The sequence below is a fragment of the Callospermophilus lateralis genome, chromosome X (assembly GCF_048772815.1).
Source record: "Callospermophilus lateralis isolate mCalLat2 chromosome X, mCalLat2.hap1, whole genome shotgun sequence".
Lineage (NCBI taxonomy): Eukaryota > Metazoa > Chordata > Mammalia > Rodentia > Sciuridae > Callospermophilus > Callospermophilus lateralis.
In genome coordinates this window covers 110,469,359-110,481,605 of record NC_135325.1, presented here as the reverse complement: position 1 = coordinate 110,481,605, position 12,247 = coordinate 110,469,359, and the positions used below count along the sequence as shown (strand labels likewise).

The 12,247-nt window shown below is 40.4% G+C and overlaps 1 protein-coding gene across 2 annotated transcripts in view; it reads right to left on the bottom strand.

Annotated features, from left to right (window-relative positions):
• Nucleotides 1-9,009, bottom strand: part of Slc9a6 (solute carrier family 9 member A6) — a 56,899-nt gene extending 47,890 nt beyond the window's left edge. For both annotated transcript variants that reach the window (XM_077106945.1, XM_077106946.1), the window contains exon 1: nt 8,685-9,009. In XM_077106945.1, coding sequence (XP_076963060.1) covers nt 8,685-9,009 — 325 coding nt within the window. The remainder of the gene's footprint in view (nt 1-8,684) is intronic.
• Nucleotides 9,010-12,247: the final 3,238 nt, after the last annotated feature.

Genomic DNA, 12,247 nt, shown 5'->3' with positions numbered 1-12,247 from the left:
TTCCCAAAGTTCAATCCCAAAGCATATGGCTGGCCTAATATACATTTAACAAATTAGAAAGTCAATATATTATTTGTAGATTAATTGAATTCTTCTACTTAAAGGTCAGATTTAAATATTAAAATGTCTGCTTCAAATCAAAAGATGGAGTACAAGTTCTATAATCAACATACCGCTAGGATTTCACCTGGATTATTCCATTGGCATTCAAATAAGCACAGTGTACTAGGTTAGGTTCTATAAAACTACATTGATCAACTGGAAATCTGTTTAATAATAGCTTTGCTGATATAATTCACATGATATAAAGTTTATCCTTTTAAGTTACACAATTCAGTGGTCTTCAGTATATTTCCAAAGTTGTGTATCAATCACCAGTATCTGATGCCAGAATATTTTCATCTTGCCAAAAAGAATTAGAATACTCCCTATTCCCCCGACCTCTAAACCCTCCAGGCTCTTGGCAACTACTAATCTACTTTCTTTCTCTAAGGATTTACCCATTCTGAACATTTTATATAAATGGCATTCTACAATACGCCTTTTGTGTCTAGCTTCTTTTACTTAGTATAAGGTTTTCAAGGTTAATCTATGTTGTAGCATGTATCAGAACTCCATTTTTAATGATCAAGTAATATTCCATCAACTACAAGCTGAACCCATCCAAACTTCTGAAACTTTCTTAATGCCAAGATGCATCATACATCACTATTAGTTACATTTTACCTTCCTGTGACCTTTCATTCTGACCAGCCAAACATTCTTTTGAGATCTGAATGGAGTCCTACATTAGGGAGGTCCTGGGGTTCAGAGATGTAAAGAAATCCCTCCTTCAAGGAGCTCTCAGTCCAGTTAGTGAAAACAGACTGAATATTCATAATAAAAATATATACTTGTATGCATAAAATGATATCTTTTTACCAAGAGTGAGGTAAAGGACATTAAAGAAAGTCTTTCCAGAACTGTCACCTGAGCAGATAACAAAATAGAAGAAAGAATGTATTTCAGGTGGAGAAATAGTTGTATATATCTAGACAAGGAAGGAGAGAACACAACCCATTCAAGGGAATTACAAGTAGTTCAGTATGGCTAACTTTTATAGTAATAAGAGGTAAGGTTTAAAAGACCAGCAGGAGGGGCTCAGTGGTACAGCTTGCCTGGCATGTGTGAGGCCCTGGGGTTTAATCCTCAGCACTGCATGCATATAAATAAATAAAAATAAAATAAAAGATCCACTGACAACAAAAAAAATTTTAAAAGATGAGCAGGAGCTGAATCATGAAGGATGACATATATTGGGGAGAAAGTTTGGAGTTTATCCCAGAAGCAAAAGGAAATCATAGAAGGGTTCTAAGCTGGGGTTTGATATCAGATTCCTATTTTTGAAAAAAAAATTCTAGACTAGAGAGGGTCTAAAAGGCCAGCTAGATGGCAACTGCAATCATTCAGGCAATAAGAGCTTTTAGGTAGGGAATAGTATACACTGGATCCTATGCATTTCTATATATTTATATATTTTTATCACAATCTGAGAGTAGTGATAGAAGAGAGATGGAGTTTCAGAAGGTATTATATAGTTTAGAAAGATTCAGTGACTAAAAAGAAAAGGTTAGGGGGAAGGGAGATGAAAGACTTAAGTTTTACAGGAGTCATAATGGACTGGGCAACCAAGTAGATAAGCTATCTTGAGCACCTAGTTAAATTGTAGGGTCAGTCAATGGAGTATGAACACAGGCAGAATGTATTTACACAGGAAAGGCTAAACTCAGGTTTGACATGCTGAGTTTAATGTACCTATGACATATGCACAGAGGTCTGGAGCTCAAGCGGGAAGTCCTAACTGCAGATATATACTGGGCAATCATAAATTAGTAGAAGTCAGGCTCAGATGAGATCACCTAGAAGCAAACAAAATATCAAGACTACAGATATAAGCTCAGGATTTTTATCCATTAATAGACAACAATGAGAGGCTGGTAGAGGAGGAACTGAGGGATGAAATCTATGGCGGAAAAGCCACAGGAGAAGAAAGAGGAATAAGTGGTGGCTAAGAATTCAAGAAGAAAGGGAATAATTTATTTTTGTGCAGGAATAAGTGATAAAAACTATCAAATGCTACAGCAAAGTCAAGTAAGGCTGGCTTGAGAAATAACCACTGTGTCTGACAAAAAAGAGAACACAGTGACCTTGATAAGGTTCCAGTGGAATAGTGAGGGTAGAATCCAGACCAGAGTGGGAAGGAGTAAAGCAGAAACAGGGTTATAAAAGCAGTAGTTGTCCAGGAAAGAAGGAGGGAGCAAATATACTGGATCCTCTAGTCAACTTACAGTCACACATGCTTTTTTAAAGTAAGCAACAATGATGAATTATTTAACAGTACAATGACATCAACTTTAAAAACGTTTTATCCAAAGTTAAGATGTAACATAAATGAAAGATTCACTTTTTTAAAAGTTGCACCACAAAAATTAAAAATTAAAAAGTGACTGCTAGGTATTAACTATCCTTGACAAATATAATCTGGGAGAGAAAAGACTAAAGATTCAAATAGTCTATTCTGCCTATATGATATAGAAACATCTCTGTGTCTTTTATCCCAAGAATTCCTAATTAAGTGGCTTAGTAAAAGTTATTCCCTTATATTTGCATGTAAAAAATCACAGATTAGCTAGTACAAATATAATAAATTAGTGGCATAGCATAAATTCTTTCCACATCCTCAAACCCATTTAGGTAGGGAATAGTATACACTGGATCCTATGCATTTCTAGCCCTATGCTGAAACATCACTGGGTGCCCCATTATGGTTTAAATATGAGATGTCCCCCAAAAGTTCATGTGTGAAACAATGGGAGATGATTGGTTATGAGAGCCTAAACTAATCCTCTGATAGGGATTAAATGGGTGATAATTGTAGACAGATAGGGTGTGGTGTAAAAAGGTGAGGTCCTGGGGACTTGCCTTTGTTTTGTCTGTGGTGGCAGAAGTCTTATCTCTCTGCTTCCTGGTGCCATGTCTCCAGCTGCTTTCCTGTGTGATACTTTTCCATGACTACAGTCTTTCTTATCTCAGGCCCCGAGGAATGAAGTTAGCCACCTATGGACTGAGACCTCTGAAACCACACACCTCAAATAAACTTTTCCTCCTCTAAAATTGTCACAGTGGTGAAAAGGTGACTAAAACATGCCTGAAAAGGGCACAGTACTTGCACAGATTTGAAACACATACCTTGGCATATAAAACAACAGCATGGAGAATAATTATTTAGGTTGGAAAAATAGAGATCCTTCTATTATGATATCAGGCATCTGAAAAATTGTAATCCTCAGAAAAGAGTTGACAGAGAAAGTTAATATGGGTTCTTTGAAAGGTCAAATCTTAATCATGAAGTGAAAGCAATTTTCAACAAAGAAAAAGGACACAAAAAAGGGTGCTTTGTTAGGAGGATAGAGCAAAAACTTCTAGCCTCCCACGTACACAGAGGCACAGAAAACATTGATATTATAGAATTTAAAATTACCACTAACAGGCACCAAGGATTATAACCACAAAGAGATATCTTTCACAAAACGGAGACATCTACCCCTCCTACACATTCATGACCCACTTGTTCTGGAAATTCTCCCAGTGATAAGGAACTCAGCTTCACCCAAGGTACCACCATCGTATGTATCAAACTTCCACTTAGCAGAAACTGGTTTTCTAGTGAATTTCAGCCCATCCTTCCAGCCCACTACACTTGAATCCTCCAACAGTCAAAAATAAAGAAGGAACATCACTGGAACATTAGGTGTGGCCAAAACTGATAAAATTTCTATAGATTAAGATGTATTTGTGCATATGTATAAAAACATTCATTACTTACTTGAAGAATTCCATTAGAGCCTACATAAAAAGTTAATTCAAGAACTGGGGGTGTAGCTCAGTGGAAAGCACTTGCCTTGCATGTTTAATACCCTGGGTTTGAATCCCAGCAAAGAAAAAAGAAAACTAATTCAAGATGGCCAAGAAAGTCAAGGCTTTTGCTGATCTTAGTTTTACATATATGTATTCATTTCTGTCTCCTAGCACATTCACAATAGAAGCTCTTCCAAGTTTTATCCTCCTTCTCAAGTTTTCAACCCCAATGACTATTTTTCTGAGAAGCTGGGGAGGGGTGAGTTTTGACACCAGCTTCCTCAATTCCAAGCCTCTCCATCTTAATATAAGCACATTAATCTTCATCTCTCCTCTTAGGAAAGATAAACATCTTTTTCACCTAGGACCTTGAACCAATTCCTGTTTTGTTTCTACAAAAAAATAATATATTTATATTATACACACACACACATATATAATTTGAGCCTTATAATCTTGGGAGATACTATAATTCTGTCACTATTTCTTCATCTATGAGGATAAATGAATTACCTAACATTATCTGTCATCTAATGACAAAGTCAGAATTAAAATTTAGACTTTCTCACTCCAAAGCCACTATAATTTTCTCATTTTCTCCTTACTTTCACGTCAACATGAACTGCTTCTCCAGTGTTTCTTTGAAAAAGCAGATGATTTAGGTCTCCATTCACTCACAGTCTTCCCTTACAATCTACCTTCAAAGCCCTTTCAACTTTAAGTATTATTTTCTTATATATTTTATTTTATGAAATTGAGTATAGTACAGTACAGGACAAAAAGCCTACATTTAGAAGTCAGACAGATGTATAAATTGTGGCTCCATCAAGTTCTAACCTGTAACCTTAAGGTAGATAACCCCTCATTGAAACTATCTCCTCATATGCAGTGGTGATAATTCTAACTCATCTGTCTTTACAGTTAAGTTTTATCTCTTTGCCGTGAAGCAATGTGATTTAAGAGCTAAGAAAATGGGGCTTTTGAACTAGATTGAGTGGGTTTGAATCCTGGCTAAATATGTCTAAGTTATGTGACATCAGGGAGGACACTTAACTTCTCTAAGCCCCAATTTCCTCATCTGTTAAATGGGAAAGATAATAGTGCCCATCTCATAACAGCAATGTTAGGAAGTGTAAATGAAATAATTGCAGTTACACATGGTATACCTGTAATCCCAACTACTTGGGAGGCTGAGGCAGGAAGGTGGCAAATTTTAAAGCCAGCCTAGGCAACTTGGTGAGATCCTATCTCAAAATAAAATTTTAATTAAGGGATAGGGATGTAGCTCAGTGGTAGAGCACTTACCTAGCATGCCAGTTAGATCCCAAGCATTGCAAAGAAAAAGAAATACTTGCAAAGCACTTAGCACAATGTCTCACATGTTGTAATGCCCATAAATATTATCTATTAAGTCACTGGATTGTAAGTACTTTGTGGGCAGGGCTCAGACCTATATTTCCCATCATATTTCATACATTATAGACATTTAATAAATGCTTATTAATGAATCACACTAGTTAAGCCTAGACCCCATATTCCCTAAACTTAAGGCAAAACAAATATTTCTTCCATCTTTTGCTTTGTATACTATCTGGAAAACACAATGGTGAATGATCATTTTTTGGACTTAATTAACTACCTCAATAATTTTTACTAACAATGACTCACTCTTAAGCCTTTTAAGAAAGCTAGCCCAATGAACAAAAACATTGTGGGTGCTTTGACATTGTGTTTGTAATGGGAGCAATTAGTCTATATTACAAACTAGAAACTAACCACATTAGCGATCTAATTTTTTGTACCCTTGATTCTCAAAAAGATAAAGAAAAGGTTCATTTTAAATAGAATTTTCCCAGGAGTTAAGTAGCTAAACCAACATTACAGGAATAAATCACCAGTAGGCTAAATCTTGGAGGTACACCATTCTCTTTTCACCAAGTCAAGCTGAAAAATACAGGTCTTGAAATGATATAGTAACACAACAGCTATGACAGTGCAAGAGTCATAAGAAGAGACAAATGACAGTAACTAGGGTTAGAAAATTTCAATTTCCAGTATTGAAGATACTTTGGCCCAATCCCATCTATACTTGAACTGGACTTGAGAGTGAGTTAGTGGGCAGGTACTGTGGCTCAGTGATAGAGTTTGCCTAGCACCTGTGAGGCGCTGGGTTCGATTCTCAGCACCACATATACATAATTTTTTTAAAAAGCATTTTTTAAAAAGAGAATTAGTTAGAAGGCTGTTTAGTTCACAGCCCTTGCTACCCACAGTGAGAAAAGGAACAGGCTAAAGAATGCCAAATCAATCCCAGATTTGACTCTCAGATTTACACTCTTGCACTTCATATTCCACAAGCGATATCTTTGTTTTTCCTTCATAAGTACTCTATCACTTTTATTAACTTAGAAACTTCAGGAAATACCATCAGTAATCTTACTTTTTTTTTTACTTCAGCCCACAAATTAGATGAAGTTAGTGATATCAGCTACCAAAGAGCAAATATTTTCAGGGTAATTCAAAGTCCCTATTTGATTAAAAATTACTATAAGACTGAGCAATTAAATAACTATTCTCAGCCTAATCTTATAAAATGCAATTTTATAAGTCACTGGATTGCACAACTATCATTTATTAAGCATTTACTTAGGGGCCAAGTAGAAGGTTAAAAACATTTCTTCCTCACAATAAGCCTACAATCATTATCCCCAATATAGATGAGAGTTAAATAGGGGAAAGGAACTTGACTAAGATCACTCATAGTTACTGATACAAAGTGACAGGGATCCAGGTCCAACTCTAAAGTCAGGGGTTTGCAACTATAGCATTCCATCTGTTTTTGTATGGCCCAAGAGCTAAATGCAGTTTTACATTTTAAAGGATTATAAAAAGAAAAACAACTACAACAAAGAGTAAAATGCAACACAGACATGGAAATCTGTGTGGCTTATAAAGTCAACAATCTTCAGGATCTAGCCCTTTACCGAAAAGAATTTTCCAACCTCTAGTCTAAAGCCTTGTACCTTTAACTATCAAAATCACATTATTTCTGTCTATAAGAAAGAGATATCTGTGATCAATTCCTTATTTTAACATAGTACTCTCTTCATACTTACCAAATCTAAGATGTCATTATTTTCTTCTTATGACTTGTCTATAAATTCCTTGAAGGAAAGGGGCCTATATTTCTTTGTATTTTCTGTGCATAATACATAGTAGACTGAACAGCAAATGTTTTTTGAGGATAGTAAAAAAAAAAAATCACACACGGTTATACAAAGAAACACCATAAAATATAGAAATTATCTGGCCAACTCGCCTTAAGGGACACTGCAAATGAAATGTAAAAAAAAAAAAATGAAATAAAAAACTACCTAATATCTCTAAAACCCAAGAATCCTAGTGAGCAGAGATACTGTACACAAAGGCTTAGAATTTTATTACCTTGCAAATGAAAAATAAGCTTGAACTCATGAATTTTCCTGAGGCACACAACTATCTTTGCTTGCTACCATTGAGATGCATGCACATTCCAGAAGTCTGGATTTACTGGAAAGGAGTGGGGGCAGGAGGTTGCATGGAGAAATGTCTTTTCATGCCAGAGCTTCATCTACCTATCTACAAGTCTCAGAGACAAACCTCAATAAGGTTAACAGTTAAAGACTGTTCTAAATGAAGATAATCTTCACACATATACTGCACAGACATGATGGATATCTGCCCTCATCTCTTTGGTCCATACTCTCATAGTCAGATTGAGACAATCAGCAGCAATATGTACCATCTTTTCCCCTCATGAGGCCTGAGCATAGCTCAATATGCCTCTGAGTCCATGGTTTGATTTACCCTTCTCGAACTTGACACCAAAAACTAAAAATAAATAAATAATCTCAAAAAGAAAGCACACTGAAACACAAGAACTGAAGCCACTTAACAGTCAGTCAATAACTCCATGCCAAAAGCAAAGTCACCCATACTGCATATACGCGGTATTTATTAACTGCTGCTCAGCTGAACCGTCCTGATGATACTATAGTACACCACACTTCTGGTGGTACCATAACTCTTCCCTGTCCTCAGTTCTGTAGCCTGAATTTTAAGGGTCAAACATAGATATCCTTATCAGATATTACAGGCATAGTACAATAAATCAGGACATCATCTAAAATGCCCCAAACCTTCTGTAGCCTATTTTACGTTCAAGTTATTTTGCCTGGGCTCCACAGGAGTAAGGTTTTCATTTTTAACCTCAAAAGAACAAGATACAGCAAGAGCTGGGAAATGAGTAAAGGTCCACTCTACTTCCAAAAGAATGCCAGATGCTGGGCAGTAGAGATACTACTGCAGCTTCTGTGAGCCTTAAACAGTCTGACACCCTAGAGAAACAGATCGCAATGGTGTCTTCCCCTCCCCCAGGCCCCAGCCCAATTCGAGACACCGCACCCACTCTCTTCTCATGCTCAATCCCAGTCCCGGTCCTGAGCTTCGTAGGCTGAGGAGGGAGAGCCCGGTGCAGAAAAAAGGGGGTGGGGTCGGAGGTGAAAAAGGTACAGAGAGGCAGAGAAAATGGGGGGAGGGAAGGCGAGACCCAGGAGGTAGGGTGTGAGGTAGAGAATCGGGGGGCACAGCAGAAATAAAGGGGGTGATGCAAAGAAATGAGGGGGGTGAGGAGCGACAGAAAATGGAATTAGAAGGGGAGCCGAATTTAGGCCAGGACAGGAGGCGAAGCCGCCAGCGGGCAGAGAAAGGGGCAATGCCAGGGGGCGGACAGGGGTCGAGGAACTTGCCGTAAATCATAGCCAGGCCGGTTTCGTGCAGGAAGCGGGCCCGGCGGTGCTTGAACAGCCATATCGTGAGAATAGTGAGGGTGAGCAGCAGGATGAAGATGAGCAGGTTGGCGCTGTCCTGCCGGTGGCTCTCTTCGGCTTGCTTCTCGGACACTATCTCCTCGTCCATGGCTCTTGTCGCTCGGCTGGCGCCGTCCGAAGCCCCGGCCCAGCCGAAGACACCCACTGCCAGGAGCAACCAGAGGGGCCTCATGAGCGGGCGGGCCCGGGGCCCGACGCCGACGCCGCGGCGGAGGGGCGCCTGCCGCCAGCCGCGTCGAGCCATGTCTCCCCCCGCCCCCCGCCCCTCTCCTCACCAGCAGCCGCCCGCGGTCGGACCACTCCCCGAGGGCTCACGGGAAAGGGGCGGGGCCAGAGGGAAGCCGTCGGAGCGCGCCTCGCCGCCTCCTCTCTTAAAGGGGCCGCGGCAATGCCAGCTCGCTCTACTAATTCCTCTACCCCGTGCCAGCTGTGTGACACAGTTGAGCGTTGTCAGGGAATGAAAGGCCGTGGAATCTAGCCCACTGCCTTCTGCTAAGGACACATCTGCTCAGTGTATTCAAGCACAGGCAGATTGTGCTTCTGTCTACTTTGATCCTATTCTTAGAGCCCTCAAGGGAATCGATCTTTCATAACCCATCTCAATATCGTCCCCCAGTGTCTCTTAACAGGATAAGAAGTTGTCCCCTTGGGAGTGACCTCAATCTCCATCTCTGTAATTTAAAGCGGATTCCCCTCGTTTTCCTCATTTGGGAAAGAAGACAACACCTTAGTAGTTAACAAAAGAAGTGACTCAAAGGTGTGGATCCTGCTTGTATATCTGTGTATTCAGTTTGCTTTACATGTAAATGATTTATGTAGTCTGTCACATCAGGAACCTATGCAGAGAAATCCATCATTCTTCCAAGATTCAAATCGGCTTGTGCTCAGATCTACCAGGTGCTCAAAAAACACCCTCTCCCTTCCCTTACCAAAGAACAAATATTTGGCGGTGTGGTGAGTGTTTTTTTCCTCTCTTCTTGTTACTTGTTTACTTCTGTCTTAAAGCAATGTCCCCAAGTCAGCAGTCACCTTTGAACCCCATCTGTTATCTCTCTTGTATTTTCTGTGTGCCTGTCACCCTTGCACATCACAAGTTTCAGTGTTTTCACCTCCATACCTGAGCTTTGTGTTTCACAGCATTAGATTCCTATTTTTGCCATACTTCTCAGATCACTACTTAGTTTGTTAGCTCTTTGTTTTCTCAGGACTTTCATTTCCAGGTGAATGAGCTACAAATCTCAAGCCTTGGCCTGCCACCCTCCCTTCAGGCCTCCTCTACCTATTAGATGCTGAGTGTATCCTGTTGAGGCTCCTACTATCCTTCGAAACTGAAAATATTTTGAAATGGGCTTATTTCTTCCCCTTCCTAATATGTGTCCTTTCTCAAGTTTTTCATATCTGCATTGGTACTACTATTATCTAATTCCAATCATTCCGTGTGGAACTCATGATTCTCAAATGTTTTCATCTTAAGGCCTCCCTGCCAAACAACACTCAGCCTAACTCCAGGCGTCCCAAGTGTGGATTCATCCCCCTAGTCCCACTAACCAGCTCTTTTGGCTCCGTGAGGATGGTGAACTTAAAAAAAAAAAAAAAAGCTCCAGGGCTGGGGATGTGGCTCAAGCAGTAGCGCGCTCACCTGGCATGCGTGCGGCGGGGTTCGATCCTCAGCACCACATACAAACAAAGATGTTGTGTCCGCCGAAAACTAAAAAATAAATATTAAAATTCTCTCTCTCTCTCTAAAAAAAAAAAAGCTCCAATATGGTGTTCCACAAGTCTAGCCCAGTCAGGTCAGTAACTAACCAGACCAGAGACAGTGGGGAGTGGATTTGTTCTCTCCTATTGAAGCCAGAATTAGACAGGCAATTTTGAGTGAGTCTGGCAAGTTGGAGAGGGTCCCCTGAGGGATTGAAATGTTAATTCCTTCAGAGCCTTTCCTCCACCCTTATCAAGAACATCCTCCTGCACCAACCTGTTGCCAAGGTAACCTGTCCCAGGAATTACCCCTTCCCACAGGGAGCAATTAAGTTGTTGATTAATGTGTCCTGGGCTGCTCTATCCTGCCCTTCCCCCTTCAGCCCACCTGTTTCCCACCTTTTGGCCAGCCCACCTAGCTTTCCTGAACCTAGTCAATTGCCTAGTCACCTACTCTGGAATAAGAAAGATAAGGGGAAGAGGGCAGGAGAACAAAGGAAGCCTAGGACATATAAAAAGAGCAGAACTCTTTGCTTCTTGGGATACCAGGATACCAGCTATGGCCCCCTTCTCCCTCTAGGGAGAAGTCTATGTTACCCCTTTTCAAATAAGCCCTGCATTATATGCTTGCCTCTACACGCTTTGCTAATGTTCAAACTTCAACGTGTGAGGAAGCAGAACTCATCACCGATAACCAGCGGTTCCACCGAGATCTACACTGAGATAAACTCCTATCCAAGCACCTTCACATCTGTTTGAGGTGCATCTTTCTGTCTCTTTCATTTTGGAGAATTATGGGCACCTGTTGGCTACTTAAATGCAATCAGTGCAGGTGCCACTCTTCACTTTCCCAGCCTAGGCGGCTCTCAATCAACTGTTCTGTGTAGAGCAGTCATGTTGGGCCCTGCCTAAGCCATTTCTTAATTTTCTGTCCAAGCCCAGAGAGCAATTGGTGTGAATACACAGTGTCCCTAGTCCTCATCTGCCTTGGATGCATGGAGGTGGATGAAGGAGCATGGAATAACTGCAGACTTTCCCGCCTGGGCTACACTCAGGCGAAAATCCTGAGGTTCCTTCTGTTGATCCCCCTCCCGACTTCCACTTCCCTAAGGGGTATCTAGGGTGATCGGTAGATGAATGGCACTGAGGAAAAGACCCAATTACATTTGCCTCCATGTGGGCCACACAACACTCTCTACCCCCGCATCCGTTCCCTCTTGGATACTCCCCTTCCTTTGCCAGTCAGAAACACTAGCAATTCAGATTGTAGGACTGAGAGAAAAACATGGGATGATTAATAAGAAAACATCCCGGTTCCCTTTGTTTGCATAGTTAACCTTCACAAGCCAGTTTAAAATCTCCCTTTACTGTTCCTGTGCTCAGATGAACTCAATGTATTCTTTTTAAATGCTGCAAGAGGGAGGCACTTTATTTTAACCAACCCCTCCCATAAATTCCTCCAGAAAAGGGTGTTTGTTATGCACTTAAAACCAATAGATGTTCCCCTTACCCTCAGGAGATTCCTTTAGTCTACAGGACAACAATTAGGCACAAAAGTTTAAGACATATACAATTATCCTCTTTTTTCATAATCAGGAGTTATAGTGGCAGGGAGGAAATCAGTACCCCCCTTAAGTTTGAATACTCCCAGGGTCTCTGGCATAGGGCAAACTGGGACCCTAGTACTTTGTCAAAGGAGGCCAGAAATAATTTGTCTAAGCCAGGTGATGAGAGAGGGGTTTTCTGGACCATAATGACGCGCAATTTTAGGGAGACATCCCTAA